The following is a 20,463-nucleotide window of genomic DNA, read 5'->3' on the forward strand; positions in this document are numbered from 1 at the left end:
TTAGAAGTATTGCATACAAGCTGTGCAAGACATTTCATTTTCTTTGGTAAGAAATGTATAGAAAAGAAACCGCCTACGTTTTATTTGCACTGTCGGCCTAATATCCAGATAAGTGAGAAAAGTCTAGTGTATATTTGGACAGAATATCAACATTCTTTTGTTTTATGTTTTTTACAGTTTAAAAGCCTCATAGAAATCAAGAAAACAATTTGAAACCTCATTTTTCAAATGAAAATACCTAATAGGTAGAGGATAATTATTTTTGTTGCTCTGATTTGGCACATTGCTTGGTATGTTTTAGAAAATGTGATTACTCTTTAAGTGCTGACAGAGTCAGCTCTATACTATAAGGGGCCAGCACAACTCTTACCAAAATCCCTTTTTATTTATCCATAGTTGTAACCTCTGAGCCAATATAGGTAATTTTACTCAATTTCTTAGAACAGTCAAGGAAACAAAACTAATTTGTGTCTATTCTGTGTAGTTTACCCAGGCTAATGCAGCCTGGTGTAATTTATTATCATTGGTGTGATGTGGAGAAACAAAAACACCCCTTTTTGTTGGTTTAGAAACACACGCCTATTTCACCCCAGACTTGGGAGATTCACTTTCCATATGTACTTTCACATCTCCCTCTCCAGCATGCCCAGCCATGCATTCTTCTCTGTGTATTTTGCTGTATATTGTTTTGATTATTTATCTGCATAATCCACCTGTATATGTGTCCTATCATTTAGCCTTCGTTTTTTGTAATATCTGGGTCATGCCAACATTGGTAGTGTCATCATTTCCATTTTCATTACCTGAAACTCTTAGAAACCATGTTGATAATATTCACAATTTTAAACATTAAACTAGCGCTGTCTTGATACAAAGCACAACAGTTAGTGTACAGAGAAAATCAGAGGTGAACTGTTAACTCTTAACATTGACAGTGTATATTTGTTAAACTTAACTTGCATCACTCGGAGTGATGCAGTGATGAATGATCCATGATTGTGAACCACTTGTAAGTTAGTGGCCAGAGGAAAAAAGAGCAATTGCAGCAGGCAGATAATTTTGCTGTATCCATCAGATACTAAAACCAGTATTGCTTTTAGCCCTGTTTTTTTTTGGACTACCATATGAGTTTGTACTCCCCCCGCCAAACTTCTACACCCATTGCCAAAGACCAGAACATTTTACATTACATGGAGGGGTTTCCCAAAATGGTTGGTCACTCTGTGGACAACTCTGATATCAGAGAGTGAGCTCTTAAAAGTGACACAAAGGAGGTTATACTTGGTCTGATAAAAATTTGGCAATCTCTGAAGTCCATTTTCTGGAGGAGTTATAAAATGTATGACTTGATAATATCAGAGTTGGAGGAAAGTAATCTCACAGGTTTTAATTGAGGTAACTAGGGCAGGTATAAGAAGGTAGGAAAGACTGACTTGGAGGCTATTGGAGTATTTCATGAATGAAGTTGTTGTTCAGTTGCCATGTCATGTCTGACTCTTTGTGACCCCATGGACTGCGGCATGCCAGGCTTCTCTGTCCCTCAGCATCTCCCGAAGTTTGCCCAAGTTCATGTCCACTGAACTGGTGATGCCATCCAACCATCTCATCCTCTATCTTCCCCTTCTCCTGCCTTCAATCTCCCAGTATCAGGGTCTTTTCCAGTGAGTTGGCTGATCACATCAATGAATGAAGTGCATAAATTCAAATTACTGGAACTGGAGGTCATTGATAAGGATAGGACAAAGTTTAGTGAACACTGCAGGATCAATACTGACTCCCTATGGAGTAAATATTATGATTTAAAAGGAGTATTTGCCATTTGTAGAAAAGGAAAACATATAACTTTTAAAAGTTTGAATGAATGAATGATAGGAAAAGAAGTGGTGGAATAAAAGTTGTTTCTGCCCTGAGTGACAGAGCCCCAGTATGTCCTTACCTTGGAAAAAAGCTGTCTTTGTCCAATTCATGATCATGCACTATGAGAAACTTGCCAGTCTACCTAATGGTGAAACTACTTACTACTCAATCTTGCTCATCACTACTCTTCCAAATACATTAGTTTTCAAATGTACTAAAGGGAACCCATATGAACTAATATGAATAGGCTTGAGAGTCCACGTATCATTTAGAGAATTTGATTGCTTCGTGGAGAAAGGCCATATTCTATTTACCCTGTTGGCTCCACCTGAAGCTGTTTTAGTACAAGAAGAAAATTTTAAAATTAAAGACTTCTTATGGCTAGTCAGATATATTTTGAGGAAGTGATCAAAATACACCTGCATTGTAAAAAGATACCAGAGGAGATTTGAACAGAATGATCAAGGACAAAAATCTAGTGATCTGGAAGAACAAAAGGAGAACATGAAGAATTGGAATGAAATGCTAGACAAACCCTAGTGTGTGAAAACAGAAGTAACTTTTAGAAATGAAAGGAGTAGATGTAAGGGAAACCATATTCGGAAGAGTAATGGGCGAAAACTCACTTGAACCAAGGGTCGACAGAGAATGAGATGGTTGTATGGCATCACCAGCTCAATGGACATGAGTTTAAGTAAACTCTGGCAGCTGGTGATGGACAGGGAGGCCTGGCATGCTGCAGTCCATGGGGTCACAGAGTCGGACACGACTGAGCGACTGAACTGAACTGAACCCTTGAACCAAAGAAAAACTCAAGTTATCAAAATGAAAGTACATCACAAGGATGGGGTAGAATAAATGTTTTATTGTTTATATAAATTTATATATATATGTTGAATGTATAGATATATCTGGCTAAAATATCTGTACTCAGTTGGGGAAGAGAAAATGTTAACACCTTTCCAGTATAGAAGTGATGGTTTGCAAAGGAAAGAGCATCATGATGTCACTTGTGTACTTTTTCAGTTTTCCAGCATAGTGCAGAGGGAAAGAGTCCTGACACTCATGGGAATTTGGTTTCCTAGAAATGGACCATCTTTTTTTTTTTTTTTGGTAATGTGTTTATCTCTCATGTTTGTAATTGCATAAAGACTGAAGTTACTGTGATTGCATGGAATGTGGTAAGCTTCCAGTCTTTCATATCGGAAAGCCAGGGTGCCCAAGTGGAAACCTAAATATTTCTGTAGGAAGTTTGCCTTTATTCATTATTTTTTTATTACAGCCTTTTTTGGTGAAGTGATTTATTTACATTTTTTTTTTTAAGTTTCTGTCCTATTAACTGTCTTGATGCCTAACTGAGGGCATTCAGAACTGATAATCAGTAGGCTTTTCTGTTTAATGCTGGAGGAACAAGCTGCTTATGATGACCCAACAGAGACATGAGGAAGGTTTGTGAAAGGGGTGTATTCATCCCGCTCTAATCCTTGTTTTCAGAAAGACAGTGTCTTTAAGTGTTCTCTAATTAGTGAATAGATATGGTTGTAAATTCTTGTAGACACCTCTTTTGTAGGACAGAGATGGATGCCTGGCTTGTTTAAATCTTTGTTTTACATTTCTTTTAAGTGAAATTTTGATATTGAACATTTGACAATGGAGAATAGGAAAAGTAACTTTATACATATAATTATTCCTCTTTTATTAGTATGTTCCATTGTGATATTTCTTTTTTAACATCATCACAATTAGAAACTTGAATATCATATAAGATGATCACAGCAAAATAAAAGTAGGGTTTTCTGTTTTGTCTTCCTGCTTGGTTGTTTGCTTTGCTGATCTCTTTGTGTACATAAAATAATGTTTACTGCTATGAAATAAATTCTTTTTGAGTTTGGTAAAATTGCTTCTATTAGTCAACTAGGAAATGTAAGTGAGGGAACAAGACACTGATATTTAGGCATACCAAGAGGAAATATATTTCTTCAGTGAACTGAATGTAAAACATGATCAGTGAAAACACCTGGAAATCAAAAAGAACAGATTTTAGTTATGCTTCTCCTTTTCAAAGAACTTAAGTACTTAGCTATTATTGTTAGTACTAGAGAAGTAAGTTGGCAGTGTCATTTGAAATATGATAAATAAAAGCCTGTCGAATGTCTGCTTCTACTTTTAGCACTTGTCTTGATTCCTTCTCCAGGAATTGCATCATGGAAACTACCATAGAATTAATGGGAGTCAAATATACAGCCTTACTTGTTGTAATGTATTCTCTATCACTGTGTAATGATAAAGCCATAGTTATTGAAACTACCAAAGTTATTGAAACAGGGGGATAGGAGCTTTTTGCCTTTATCACCTGTATTATTAATTGGAGATAATTACTGCAGAGCAGCTGGCTGTTGGTTTTAGGGAGCATCAATTGTTCTTCTCACCCAGCTGTTGGCTAATAAGGATAGTCAACACATCTGTTTCAACAGCTGGTAATTAACAAAAGCCTAATTGCTGCGACTCTTTTAACATCCAATCTGTGAAAAAGAAGGGATGTAGAAGAATATTATTTACTTTGTGCTTTGCGCTCTCTGAGACCAGTTTCTCTTTTTTCTCTCTCCCTCCACTTTTTTTCCCTTACTTTGAACACCACTGCCTTTGTATGAAGCATTGAATGGCAGGAGAACACAATATGGTAATCCAGAGCTTAACTTTTTCAGATCTTTGTTGGTGTTTCTTATTGCAACATTTCTTTGCTAACTTGCAAGATAAAATGGATCAAAAGCATTTTGAGTAGTTCCATACAACAGTTAAAATCCGCAGCAGCGTGTCCTAGGCTGTGTTGCTGTTGTCTGCAGCATCCAAAAGGAAACACGGAATTCTCTTTTCTTATGCTTTTCACATGCTTAAACACAACTACCAAATAATTCCACATTCATTTACAGAATTTTTGTTTAAATTCATGTTTATATTGATTAACACAAGTGAAGTCCGGTTTAGTGATTTCTCTTCCTTTGTTTTGTCATTTCTTAAAAACTTTAGTTGCTGTGTTTAATGCCTGTATGTTAACTTAAAGTATTTAAGAAAACTTTTAATTTACATATGAAATCTTACTTCATCTTTTTTTTTTAATGTGTTTGGTCTTTTAAAACCTTTGCCTTTAATTCAGATAACTTCAGTTATTTCTTGTTGATTTTTAAGATGAACTGGAAATTTACTGGCTTACTGATAGAGATCTGAGTAAAATGGTTTCACAAATGAAAGACTTACAAATTAGCGTTTCTTTTATTTGAAAATTTTTAGTACTTTGTGAACTATTTCAGTAAAAATATATTTCATATAACCTCAGTTATAAAGCTTTATATTTGTATTATCATTGTAACTTTTGCTAGTTATAGATTAATGTTTACATATTTTTAAATTTGCTTTTCTCATATCTTAAAATTTTCCATGTAAAATGTAGCTTGCTTACTTGTTTTCCTTTGTAAGAATATAGTTTTCAGTTATGGCTGATTTTGTCAATAGGCTTTTCCGTAGTCTTATGTTTTCTTTATAGTCTATATATGTGTAAACTTTGTGATGAATAAAGTTTTTATTTTTAATAATTAGAGATTACATAATCATGCTGATTTTCCTTTTAACTTAAGGTTAATCTGATAGTGATTACGATACTTACTTGAGTATCAGAAAATTCCTTAGCTAAAATGTTACTCAAGTTCACTTGGTTAAACTCACTTCACTAACTTTTCAGTTGGCAGTATTTCTATGCAGCCAGTGCTTTAATTGTCGTTAGGTATGTTGGAAGGTATAGAAGAAATTCTATCCAAGTGCTTGCCATGGACTGAATTGCAGATTGCATAATTTCAAAATTTTTTGCTGGCAAGACAAGTTTAAGTTTAGTTCAACAGGTGTTCAGATGGTGAAGTGTATTATAGACATAGTGAAAAAACATACATGATCCTGAACAAATAAACAAAATACTGCTGACTAAAATTCTAACTAAATAGAAGAACAGCAGCATGTAGAAAAGTGTTTACCACTCCTCTGTAAAGGAGGAGAATGCTGTCATTTTGGGAAATGTTTGCTTCTTGAGTTTAAATAAGAATTTAATTTTCTCTGTGTGCTCATGTTCTTAGGTAGTACCAAAGAGAGCAAGCTTAGTGAAAGGAATGTATCATGCCATGAAAAAGGAGAATGGACATTTTGGAGGGAACTCACATTCCAGCTGATGCTTTAAGTGTTTTCTTGCATATAGGTTTTTTTCCAGAGAAAATAACCTCAAGAACAAGTGGTGTGATAGACAGGAAATCAATAGTTTAATGGATATTCTCTGAAGACTGTGACTACTGCTTGATTAACCTGTTTTCTAGACATTAAAAAAAAGCAAATCTCATTTAATGATGAATAAATTTCTTAGTGAAGCCAATGAAGTGGTCAGTGGTTTTGTACGTATCAGTATAAATGACTTTCAGAGGTATGGTCAGGAAGTCCTGGGAGCCAGACATCTAATGGGATCTAACTAGCAACAAATTTAAGGTCAAGGTAGTATCTTCTGAGATAAGAGTTCATTCAGTGGAAAAGATAGAACCTCCACAGTCTGAATTAATGCACAAATGCTTCAAAATAAATATGTTGAATTACTTGTGGCTTTAAAATTATATAATTCATACACTAAAATTAAAAATACAAAAAAAAAAACACTTTAAAATAAATGACAGTGAACAGAAAAAGAGAGAAATTGGAGTAAACTGTGTTGTCTTTATTGTCATCCCAATCAGATATAATGGCTCCTTTAAAGTTGGAGAAGTTGGCAAAGTAGCTAATACATAAACTCAGAATTGTTTATTGAATAAAGTGAAAGTGAAGTCACTCAGTCATGTCCGACTCTTTGCCACTCCATGGACTGTAGCCTACCAGGCTCCTCCATCCATGGGATTTTCCAGGCAATAGTACTGGAGTGGGTTGCCATTTCCTTCTCCAGGGGATCTTCCTGACCCAGGGATTGAACCCAGGTCTCCCGCATTGTAGACAGAAGCTTTACCATCTGAGCCACCCAGGAAGTCCCAGGTTATTGAATAAGTAGTTAAGAATTCTGTACTCAAATTCTGGTTCTGACACTAACTTTTATTTATAACCTTAAAAACAGAGAGTTTTAGTAAATAATTTCCTAACAACCAGTTCTTCCACCCCAAGGAATTTTTTTTCCGAAAGGATTCACATTGTTAAGTGTAGTTAGGGGGAATGTTTCAATTTCTGCTTTTCAACATTTTATCAATTAAATAATTATTTATATATACTTTCCCTTTAAAATAAGTGAGACTATGATAACTTCTATTTGTTTAATTAGAATATGTGGCAGTTATTGGAGATCAGACATGACAAGCTTATGACACAATTTATCACTCAACTGAACCATGCTAGCTGCTATAGTGATTCTGACCATTAATCTGTTATAAGTAGCTTTCATTCTTACAGTGTGTTTATTGTAGAACGGAGAAGCTGTTGTTTTTAAACAGAAAGCAAAAAAAGATACTAATGATGTTACGCTAGTTAATACACAGCTTAAAAGTGATAATGGAAATACTGTTAGGATGACATGTTCAAAATTTTACTTTATGTTTCAGGTATTTGGACTTTAGACTAGACCTCCACACAGCAGGGTATTCACAGAGAAGGGCTTGCACGTGGTGACCTGAAACCTTCTCTTATATCTTTTCTAATCAAAAACAATTCAAAAAAATCATTAAATTATTGAAATAATTAAGTCTAGTTAATGTACCAAATCTGAGAATTCCAAACATTAAATTATAAAAATAGTTTGGTCTATTTTTGATGGCATAATGCATGTTAAATTTTAGTATAGGCGTTTTCTTCTTGAAGTGTAACAAAAACATACTGTGGGGACCTTTCTGCTGCCAGCCTGCTAGGTCCTAGACAAAATCTAATTCATGCATTGCTAGACTCATAAAAAATAGAGGAAATTTTCCAAAGATTTTATTTTACCAAAAAACTGAGGGTTGAGCCAGAAATATTCCCCTCTCCAAAAGGAGGCAAATCAATGGTCCCCAGAAGAACCAGGGGCAGACATCTATAGAAGTACTTTGATCTTCACCTGGGATCCCCATCTGAGCCAGAAACGATGTTAATCCAGGCTTCTTGAAATTTATCTGAGAATTGTCTCCTCTGACTCCCTAATGAAACAGACACAAGTTCTCCTCAGAGAAAGATATCGCCAATTAAGTCCAACATAATTCCCATAAATTACTATCTGGAAAATATGAATTCACAACTAACTTGATTTAGTCATTTTCAGCCTTGTATTAAAGAAACTTCCAAGAGCTGGAATAGGATGCATAACTAAGTAGAAGGAATGTGATTCTGTAAGGAACTTCCCAAGGAGGAAGGAATGAAACACAAAAAAAGTGACAAATATAAATATACACTTACTCAAGAAAATAATATTAGTAACGTTTTGGGGTAATTAAACCTAACTAAGGTGAATTATAATAAATTTTAAAAACAGTAATAAATAAATTGGAGTGAAAGTAAAAAGGGTTAAGGGTTTATAGGTCCTCTAATTGTCAAGGGGGGTTAATGTTATATTTATGCTAAATCAAGTTGAATCTTGTAATTTCTGGGATAATCATTAAAAGAATGTGAAGGAATTATTGCATTAAATGAAGAGGGGGAAATGGGATAATAGAAGAACTGAAAATATAACAAGAAAAGATGATTTTAAAAGAAAAATGTAGCAGAGCTAACAGGCCAAATAGAAAGTACAAGATAAGAATATATGAAAGTGTTAATTGCTCAGTTGTGTCTGACTGTTTGCAATCCCATGAACTGTAGCCCGCCAAGCTCCTCTGTCCATGGGATTCTCCAGACAAGAATACTGAAATGGGATGCCATTCCCTTTTCCAGGAGATCTTCCTGACCCAGGGATCAAACCTCTGTCTCCCTTTTTGCAGACAGATTCTTTATGATCTGAGCCACCAGGAAATAAGAATATATTCCTAAGCCCAAATCTAGTGGTAATTACATTAACTGTAAAGAGATCAAATGTCCTAGTTAAAAGACAAAAGATTTTTAGTCTGAAAAAAATCCAGGCAAGTGCTTCTCAGATAGTGAGTTTTTTACAGGTAAGAGATTTGTGGCAACCCTTTATCAAGCAAGTCTTCAGTACAGTTTTTCCAACAACATTTGTTCACTGTGTGTCTCTGTGTCACATTTTAATAATTCTCACTATTTCAAACTTTTTCATTTTATTTATTATGGTTATCTGTGATCAGGGATCTCTGATGGTACTATTACGAAAGGATTATGACTCACTAAAGGTTCATATGATGATTAGCATTTTTTAACAATAAAGTATTTTTAATTAAGATAAGCACATTGATTTTATAGACATAATACTATTGCACACTTAATAAACTACAGTATAGTATAAACATAACATGTACGTTCTGGGAAGCTAAAAAATTCATGTCACTCATTTCATTGTAGTCTTCACTTTATTCCAGTGGTCTGGAACTGAGCTTGCAATATCTCTGAGTTCTTCCTTTATGCTGTTTACAGTAGTCACATCTAAACCTAGGCATGTAAAAAAGATTGACATTAACAGGATATAAAAAAGATATTCCATGCAAACACTAATAAAAAAAGAATGCTATTTAAAAAATAAAAAGAATGCTATTAAAACTCTCTTGACATCAGGGAAAATAGAATTTAAAGTTGCAGGGTTTTTTGTTTGTTTTGCTTTGTATCCAATAGGTGACATCATAGCTCACTGACAAGGTGGTTTCCTGTCACAACGCACCATTCCTATGCCAGCACGTGGTTACCACACAACCATTAACTCCTTTTTTCCTTCCTATCGTTATGTGTCCTGCCAAATCTGTTTTAGAAGAGTGTGAATTTCAAGTGTTTTGTTTCATTGCACCCCGAAACGTGTTTGTCCAGACAGAGCAACATTTTCTTTCTTCATTTCCCCAGGTATCTGACAGCATTAGCCAAAAGTTTATAAAGACCAAGAAATATTTTAGGTTCTATGTGTCTGACTCTCCAGATACATAGTTGGCAAACAATGGCCTTTGGACAGGCTCCTTATTTTTGTAAATAAAGTTTTTGTTTTTTTTTTAATACAGCCATGCTTGTTCATTTATATATTGTCTATGGCTGCTTTCACTCTCCAACAATAATTGAGTAGTTGCAACACAATCTTTACAACCTACATTTTTAAAATATTTAAGAACTCTAGTTCTTAACAACCATTCTTTAGATGGCCACATGGCTTGAACTTGTACTTTAAGCCCGATTCCTTCTCACCTTATTGACCTGTTACTTTATACAATGCTATTCCTTACTGACATAGCTCTTTCCACAGTAACTTCACATCAAAAGTTCAGCAGTTTCTGTTGTGCAGTTTATATACTTATTCACGTTGATATGGCTATATTGTATGGGAATTTATTTTATCATTGTATCATAATCCTGTGAGATGTGATATTATGCTTACTTTACCAAAAAGAAAATAGAGGTTCACAGGCTCTAACTTACTCATTCATAGAACTAATTGCTGGAAGTGAAACCCAAGTTTATTCTTAATGCTCTGTGCTGTCTTCGTGGCTTACTTCTCTCTACCCTTCCTTTCTCTGCTTCGTGGTTTCTTCTCACTGCTCATAGATCACTCTCTGCCTGTGTATATTTTTATTTCTGCTTCCATTTCAAACCATAGATCACTAAACAGTGCATTGCGACTGCTTTTGAGTCTAAATGCTGATCATGCTTAGTCTAAGAAATTTGACATGAGGACAAAAGATAACCTCTGAGGAATAACCTTTGAAAGAGCAATGCACTCCAGTAATATACTGCTGTAATCCTAGTCTTCTTATCAAGGGGAGATGTAATTAAAATCAGTCATTTGTATCTTTCTAATCTAGTAGCTTCTAATTTTTTAGATATCCTTTTGCAGTGTTACTTTACAAGCTTCTTAATAAGCTTCTGAGATTAAAGTGTCAAATACTAGAATGGTTATACTCATATTGTTTGAGCAATTGTGCAATCAGACATATTGTTTGAAAATCTCTAATTAGGTACCTTACAGATGTGTTTAATAACATAGCACAGTCCATATATTTGTGCTTACTCTAAAATATTAAAACAGTTAACATATATATTAAATGCTTGTTAAAAATAAGCAATATTTTCTGGATAGTGTTATGCTAGTTCAAACTTCTAATCAGGTATGAAACCTTAAACAGTTCCCAAATGTTTCTCTAAACATATTGTATAATATTAGCAACAATTTCCTCACCTATAAAAGTAGAGGACTCTATTACCTCTGAAATCCTTTTCAGGATTTGGTTCTATGATTTGATTTGTACTGTATGGTTCTTTCTTTAGTAGATATTATGCATAAGATCAGATGCCTCTGTTCTCCATTTATGGAGATTTCCATTTTATGATCTTGGAGTTACCAAAGAAAGGTTTAACTGTATCACACTATTACTATTAAAAACACATTCAAAAACCAAACATAACAAGATTTTGAAGTAAGATAAAAGTGGTTTCTCCACAATATCCATACAAATAGTGTTCACTGATGTGAATAGTGTAGTCTTTTCTTTGTGATTCTACATTACTAGATAAAACTCTAAGGAAATAATGTAGTTAATTTCTGAAGAGTAGCATTAATAGTACAATTGGTTGTCCTGTTTAGATGGTATTGCTCAAGATAGATACAGTTTAAGAATAATGAGATAATTATAAGGTTAACCTAGCTAATTAACCAGCATGTTTTCAGTCACTTCAGGTAAATAAGTTCTGGAGAAGTGCTAAAGTACAGAATAGTAACAATACTGTATTATATATTTGAAAGTTGCTAGGAGAGTAAATCTTAAAACTTCTCATCACAGAAAAAAAAAATGTGGTCATGTGAGGTGATGGATGTTAACTTACTGTGGTATTTATTGTGCAGTATGTATATATATTTCTTTGAGCCCCTTTCCCTCATAGTTCAATTGGTAAAAAATCTGCCTGCAGTGCAGGAGACCCGGGTTTGATTCCTGGGTTGAAAAGATCCCCTGGAGAAGGAAATGGCAACCCACTTCAGTATTCTTGCCTGGAGAATCCCATGGGTAGAGTAGCCTGGCAGGCTATAGTCCATGGAGTCGCAAGAGTTGGACACAACTAGCGACTAAACCACCACTATATATATATATATATATATATAATCATTATGTTGTACACCTAAAATTAATATAATGTTACATGTCAGTTATAGCTTTAAAACCTGAAAACAAAGAGAAAAGATACCCCACACACAGCCCAGAATGCTTGTATGTTGAGGTTTAAGGGAGAAATATGTATTTTGTTCCAAATAGGCTTGAATATGTGCTTCAGTTCTATCAGTCACTAGCTCTGTTATATTTACAAGTTGATTAATGTTCATGGACCTCAGTTTAATCATCTGTAAAATAGGGATACTGGGAATTACCTCACTGATTTGTGAATATAGTTGTTGTTGTTCAGTCGCTAAGTCATGTCTGACTCTTTGTGACCCCATGAACTGCAGCACACCAGGTTTCCCTGTCCTTCACTCACTCCTGGAGCTTGCTCAAACTCATGTCCATTGAGTCAGTGATGCCATCCAAACATCTCATCTTCTTTTACCCCCTTCTCTTGCCCACAATCTTTCCCACCATCAGGGTCTTTTCCAGTGAGTCGGTTCTTCACATCAGGTGGCCAAAGTATTGCAGCTTCAGCTTCAGCATCAGTCCTTACAATGAATATTCGGGGTTGATGTCCTTTAGAATTGACTGGTTTGATCTCCTTGCAGTCCAGGGACTCTCAAGAGAATCTTCTCGAGAACCACAATTCAAAAGCCTCAGTTTGGCACTCAGTCTTCTTTATGGTCCACCTCTCACATCTGTACCTGACTACTGGACAAACCATAGCTTTGACTATACCAACCTTTGTTAGCAAAGTGATGTCTCTGCTTTTTAATACGCTGTCTAGGTTTGTAATAGTTTTTCTTCCACGGAGCAAGCATCTTTTAATTTCATGGCCACAGTCACTGTCCACAGTGATTTTGGAGCCCAAGAAGATGAAATCTGTCACCGTTTCCACTTTTTCCCCATCTATTTGCCATGAAGTAATGAGACCAGATATCATGGTCTTAGTTTTTTGAATGTTTAAGTTTAAGCCAGCTTTTTCACTCTCCTCTTTCCCTTTCATCACGAGGCTCTTTAGTTCCTCTTTTGCTTTCTTCCATTAGAGTGGTATCATATGCTTATCTGAGGTTGTTGATATTTCTCCTGGTAATCTTGATTCCAGCTTGTGTTTCATCCGGCCTGGCATTTCAAATACTCAGTACAATGTCCAACCCATAGAAAGCATTCAACAAATGGCATTGCTATTGTGGTTAACCACAGATGGTTTTTGTTTTGTTTTTTATTGAAATCTAGTTGATTTACAATGTTCTGGTAAATTCTGGTGTGTAGCAAAATGATTTACATATACATATATATGAAGCGACTTAGCATGCATGCATGCCTTGGAGGAGGAAATGGCAACCCACTCCAGTATTCTTGCCCAGAGAATCCCAGGACGGAGGAGCCTGGTGGGCTGCCGTCTATGGGCTCACACAGAATCGGACACGACCGAAGCGACTTAGCAGCATATATACGCGCGCGCACACACACTCACAAACACATTCTTTTTTATATTCAGTACACTGAATATAATTCTCTGTGCTAGGCAATAGGACCTTGTTGTTTATTGACGCTGTATATTCAGTAGTTTGCATCTGCTAACCCCAAACTCCCACTCAGTCCATCCCCTACACACCCCCCACTTGGCAACCACAAGCCTGTTTTCTATGTCTGTGAGTCTGTTTCTGTTACATAGATAAGTTTGTGTATGTCATATTACAGGTTCCACATATAAGTGATATGGTTTTATGGTATTTGTCTTTCTCTTTCTGATTTACTTTACTTAATGTGATCATCTCTAGTTCCATCCATGTTGCTACAAATGGCATTATTTTGTTTTGTTTTATGACTGAGTAGTATTGCATTGTATTATACATATGTGTCACATCTTTGCTTTTTATTCATCTGTTGATGGACGTTTAGGTTTCCATGTTTTGCCCGTTGTGAATAGTGCTGCTTTGAATGTGTGTCTTTTTGAATTATAGTTTTATCTGGGTATATGCCCAGGAGTGGGATTGCTGGATCATATGGCAACTCTATTTTTAGTTTTTAGAGGAATCTCCATATTGTTGTCCATAATGGTTGGACCAGTTTACATTCCCACCAACAGTGTAGGAGGATTTCCTTTTCTCTACACCCTCTCCAGTATTTGTTATATGTAGACTTTTTAATGGTGGTCCATCTGACCTATGTGAGGTGATAGCTCATTGTGGTTTTGATTTGCATTTCTCTGATAATTAGCGATGTTGAACATCTTTTCATATGCCTGTTGGTCATCTGTATGTCTTCTTTGGAGAAATGCCTATTTATTTCTGCCCATTTTTTGATTGAATTGTTTGGGGTTTTTTTGTTGTTGAGTTGTATGAGTTATTTGTGTATTTTGAAAATGAATCCTTTGTCAGTTACATTGTTTGCAAATATTTTCTCCCATTCTGTCAGTTGTATTTTCACTTTGCTTAGGGTTTCCTTTGCTGAAGCACAGATGTTTTTAAGTTTTATCAATTTAGGCAGCATGTTTGGCAGTTTCTTTATAATGTATATAACTTAATAGAGTACATAACTTTTAAAGTATATAAACACACACACTTATCATGGGACCCAGCAATTCCACTCCATGGTGTTTACCTAAGTAAGAGAAATGAAAGCATATTTCCACAAAATTATCTATAAACAAATGTTTATAGCAGCTTTATTGAAACTACCAAAAACTGGAAACAATCCAACTGTCCATCAACTGGTGAATGAATATACAGATTATAGTATATCCATGCAGTGGGGTACTGCTTAGTGATACAAAGAAATGAACTACTAATCCATATAGTAATATGAATGAATCTTTAAAAGCATTAAGTAAAAGAAGCCAAATTCAAAAGGCTGTCGACTATATAATATTTATATGATGTTCTAGAAATGGGAAGACTATAGCAGTAAAAATAAAAATCACATCACTGGTTGCCAAGAGCTACATGTAAAGAAAGGACATTGATTGCAGTGTTGCACAAGGGAACATTTTGGGATAATGAAAATATTCTGTGTCTTGATTGTCATTGCTATTACATAACTATATAAACTTGTGAAAATTTATACAACTGTACACCAAAAAAATGAGTGAATTTTTACTTTGCCTCAATTATAACTCAATAAGCCTACCTAAACAATTCATGTATGTATATATTTATATATGTTATGAATGTTTTACTTCAATAAAATTTTTACCTGAAAATGTAAGTTTAAAAAATGTTATACTTGTGTACAATGTGTGTCTAAATCTATGACCATATAATTGTCCCTTATCATCCAGCGGATAACAAGGATTGTTATCAATCCGATTGTATACCAATACCAATACCAAGGATTGTATACCAATCCAGAGGATTGGTTCTAGGACCCCCACAGATATCAAAATCTGCAGTGTGCAAGTTCCTTAATTGGCCTTCCAGTATCTGTATATATGGAACCTGTGGATAGGGAGGGCCAGCAATACTTAGAAATTTTGACTCACTATATGCTGTGCTCAAAAATATATTTTAAAGTATATGTTCACAATGTGTGAAGGTAATTATTAGCAATTGTCTGTGAATGTATAGAGTATCATTTATATAAAGCTTGTCATTGTGGTGTTCAGTCGCTAAGTTGTATCTGACTCTTTGTGACCCCATGGACTGTATCAGGCCAGGCTTCACTGTCTTCCACTATCTCCCAGAGTTATGTAAAGTTTAGAAATGTATAAACAATCAAATATGTTATCTGTAAGTACATAACTATATTGTAAAACTATAAAATAGTCTTGAAAATGATGAACCCAAGTTCATGGAAATGTTTCCCCTTGGGGTTGGAGGGAAGGAAGGAAATGTGATTAGTGAGTGCAACACTTGGGTTGGGATAAAAGATTCCTTTTTTAATAGAAAGCAAAATAGCAAAACTTTTAAATCTAAAAGTTTTCAATAGTGTGTAAAGAATACTATCAGTATTGTAAATAGTTTTATTTGGTTGTAAAAATATATATATATATGCTTGTATATATATTTCTAGAAGGATATACAACAAACAGGTAACTTGAACTCTCAGAACCTTTGTAGTTTGAAGATTGGGTTGGGAGATTGACAAGTAATTACCAGAAATACAGGAAATATGATGGCAGAGAAACAGTAAAAATATCTTGTTTGCTAATTTTTATTGTTTTTGAGATTAAATATATTTTTGACTTGCAATGTGATGGAAAGAATCAACATGACTGAGCGACTAACGCTTTCACTTTTCTTTCAATAATAAAACTAGGAAATGCAGTAGGTATAAACAGCACATGTAAATTAATTAAATTTTCTTGCATTGCTTGCATTCTTTGTGACGCCATGGACTGTAGCCCACCAGGCTGCTCTGTCCATGGAATTCTCCAGACAAGAATACTGGAGGTGGTAGCCATTCCCTTCTCCAGGGGATCTTCCCAACCCAGGGATCGAACCCAGGTCTCCTGCATTGCAGTCAGATTCTTTACCTTCTGAGCCACCAGGGACATTACATTGCATATATCATAAATCCAACTCAAAGTAGCCTATGCAAAAAAAAAAAACTCGTGTGTCCAAGAAATGAATCTGGAACTGTCTGGTGTACAGGGATCCGGGATACAAATGATGTCATCAAGGTTCAATTTTCTTCTGGGGTTATCAGGATGGACTACTCTGTTTGAACAATCTAGACCATGTAGGGACACCCCCGGCGGTCCAGTGGCTGGGACTCCACATGCCCAATGCAGGGGACCTGGGTTCAATCCCTGGTCAGGACCTGGATCCCACATCCTGCAACTAGGAGTTTGCATGCCACAGCTAAAACATCCTGTGTGCCAAAGCTTAAAAAAAAAAAAAAAAAAAAGATCCTTCATGTCGCAATGGAGGTCAAAGATCCCATGTGCTGCAACTAAGACCAGCACAACTAAATAAATAAATATATTTTTTTTAATTCTAGATGATATATACTTGAGTACCTGAGGTAGTGGGGAAGGAAGTTTATACCAGCCACCAAACAGGATCACTGTGCCATAGGGTGACAGTATTTACCCACCCCTAAAAAAAGTTGACCAGATAAATGTGTATCTGATAAAGTAGCGGAAGGAGCTTGTAAGGCCAGAAGGTTTATAATAGCTTTGAACATAGTCTCCAGTGCCTAGATATAAGATTAGGCATTAGAAGTAATAAATCAAATGGGTTGCTATGAAGCAACACCAAATCTTCATGGTGAATTGAGTGTAGGAAGAGGAATGGAATGTTCATTTTTACCCAAAGCAGGGGAATTTTACTACGGTTCTCACATGCCATTTTCATTGCAGAAATTTTTTAGGCATAGTCTTTGTTATGGCTTTTTCCTGCTACAACATTGCTGGTTTTGTTTTTGGCTTTGTGTTTGGGTTTGTTTGTTTTTCGGTTTTCTGCAGAAGTATCGGGTACAAAAGCTTAAAAATAATCATCTCAGGTTCTTAACATTGTCCCATGGTTATTTATCAAATTATCAATTACCTGTCAAATAGTTGGTAGTTCTTAAATTCCATGCAACAGGATGTCTGATGTTTTGTAAATTGAATGTGAAATATTTTGGGGGCAATTCTTTTTGGTTTCTTATTAATCACAGTGGGTATTCGGTCATGCAAGTTACCCTTTCAGTTAATTTTATAGTATACTCAAAATTAGCAAAGCTGTTAATTATTGGCATCAAGAACCAGCTTTAAATGCTTTTTTAAAAATAATTTTTGAGACTATTTCATCCATAATTCTAGAATGTGACATGTTAAAGCAAGCACTTGAACATCTTAAATTTAATTAAAAGTAACACTTTGTTAGGATTTGCTAGTGCAGATAGCTAATTAATTTGGTGCTTAATTTTTTATATAAAAATTTAAACTGCTATTTTTTTATAATTCTGCATTATTAAAATAGAAAAGTGGCACTGTTTAATGTTTATTTATTACACTCATTAATTTTCCTATGATCAGATTTCACAGTTTATCTTATGACTTCATTCTTATGCGAGAAAATAATTTCAGTGAAATCATGAGTTCAGCAAAATTAATGAATTTCATTCAACCTCCAACTTTTGATTACTTTTTAATTATTACCTTTAGTGCAGTTTGTGACATGTATAATAACAGTTTGCTTCATGTTATCTATCAAACACATTTAAAGCAAAAGACAGCCTTTTCATGCAAATTAAACTTTAAATAAGCAAAATTAAAGTCTTGACTTACCAGTACCATACTTTATTTATTTATTTTTTCATTTATTTTTATTAGTTGGAGGCTAATTACTTTACAATATTGTAGTGGTTTTTGCCATACATTGACATGAATCAGCCATGGATTTACATGTGTTCCCCATCCTGATCCCCCCTCCCACCTCCCTCCCCATCCCATCCCTCTGGATCTTCCCAGTGCACCAGCCCTGAGCACTTGTCTCATGCATCCAACCTGGGATGGTGATCTCTTTCACCCTTGATAGTATACTTGTTTCAGTGCTATTCTCTCAGATCATCCCACCCTCGCCTTCTCCCACAGAGTCCAAAAGTCTGTTCTGTACATCTGTGTCTCTTTTTCTGTCTTGCATATAGGGTTATCATTACCATCTTTCTAAATTCCATATATATATGTTAGTATACTGTATTGGTCTTTATCTTTCTGGCTTACTTCACTCTGTATAATGGGCTCCAGTTTCATCCATCTCATTAGAACTGGTTCAAATGTATTCTTTTTAATGGCTGAGTAATATTCCATGGTGTATATGTACCACAGCTTCCTTATCCATTCGTCTGCTGATGGGCATCTAGGTTGCTTCCATGTCCTGGCTATTATAAACAGTGCTGCAATGAACACGTGTCTCTTTCAGTTCTAGTTTCCTCAGTGTGTATGCCCAGGAGCAGGATTGCTGGCTTATATGGCAGTTCTATTTCCAGTTTTTTAAGGAATCTCCACACTGTTCTCCATAGTGGCTGTACTAGTTTGCATTCCCACCAACAGTGTAAGAGGGTTCCCTTTTCTCCACACCCTCTCCAGCATTTATTGCTTATAGACTTTTGGATAGCAGCCATTCTAACTGGTGTGTAATGGTACCTCATTGTGGTTTTGATTTGCATTTCTCTGATAATGAGTGATGTTGAGCATCTTTTCATGTGTTTGTTAGCCATCTGTATGTCTTCTTTGGAGAAATGTCTGTTTAGATCTTTGGCCCATTTTTTGATTGGGTCATTATTTTTCTGCAGTACCATACTTTAAAAGGTGGATTGATAACTTTCTTTGACTCTGCTGGAAATTTTGGGAATGATGTTTGGAAGGTACATTTTTTTTAAAATTACTATTGAACTCTTGAAAAACTGATTAAGACTCTTTAAAATTTGAACACTATAAGCCAAGATGAACAATAACAAGCCTTGAGTAAAATATCTCCAACATTCAAAATTACTGCCATTCTCCCTTTAGAGATTTTTTTTTTCCTGCAGAAAAGGAATTGAAGAGGTTAAATCATATCTGTAAAAATCAGGTTGTAGTGTTGTGCAATTTTTTTCATGTTAAATATCAAAGATGGCTTAACATATTTAGAATTTTCTGAGTTTCTATTAATAAAGTTAAAAGAAAATCTAGCGATCAGGCAGTGGAGCCACATAAAATTTATATGTGAAACACCCATTGTGCTTATCTCTACTCTAGATAATGCTCTGAACCCATGTTCCACATTCTGAATTCTGTGTGTAAAGTTAAACATTGCAGAAAGGCATATATCTGATGATACAGATGAATAAGATTGAAGTTTAGAAATGAGCAAAGTTGGTAAATTAAATATGTTCATGTCTTTAATATTTCTGTTATTAATATAATTGAATTATTTTGTGGGAAATTATGAACCACTACTAAAAATACTGATGGGTTTTTTTAACTCCCAGAAATTAAAGACTTCTATTCATACTATAGTAGTATATTTAAAGGTACCAAACTGCTATTTAATTTCTTAAAATGTTAATTACTTGCAGGCAAAGTTGTTAGCTATGCAACAAGCCAGAGAAACCGCAGTTCAGCAGTACAAAAAACTGGAAGAAGAAATCCAGACACTTCGAGTTTACTACAGGTAAAATTCTTTTTATCCTGGGCATAAATAAATGTTAGTTTGGAAAATGTTTCTGCCCAATTTTATAGTGGTGAATGAGGAAATACCTCAATGAAATTAAACATTATACACTTAAGACATTTTTGTAATTTTAAAATGATTCAGGCATAAAATACTTATTATTCTATTTGTTTCCTTCTGGTATTTGATAAAGTTTAAGTTGAGACTCCCATTTTAAAATGGGAATTATAAAGTTTACATAACTCTTAACCAGTTGTCTAAATGGAGGCTGCTTAGCTCTTAAACTATTTGCTCGTCTAAATGGCACC

The 20,463-nt window shown here is 35.0% G+C and overlaps 1 protein-coding gene across 1 annotated transcript in view; it reads left to right on the forward strand.

The window, feature by feature from the left end:
* The window catches only part of MIPOL1 (mirror-image polydactyly 1), a 259,816-nt gene that overhangs the window by 142,641 nt on the left and 96,712 nt on the right, over window positions 1–20,463 (forward strand). Inside the window, exon 11 of the mRNA XM_061159190.1 lies at window positions 20,061–20,155. Within this exon, the coding sequence (XP_061015173.1) occupies window positions 20,061–20,155 (95 nt within the window). The remainder of the gene's footprint in view (window positions 1–20,060; window positions 20,156–20,463) is intronic.

Source organism: Dama dama, chromosome 13 (genome assembly GCF_033118175.1).
Source record: "Dama dama isolate Ldn47 chromosome 13, ASM3311817v1, whole genome shotgun sequence".
Classification (NCBI taxonomy): Eukaryota; Metazoa; Chordata; class Mammalia; order Artiodactyla; family Cervidae; genus Dama; species Dama dama.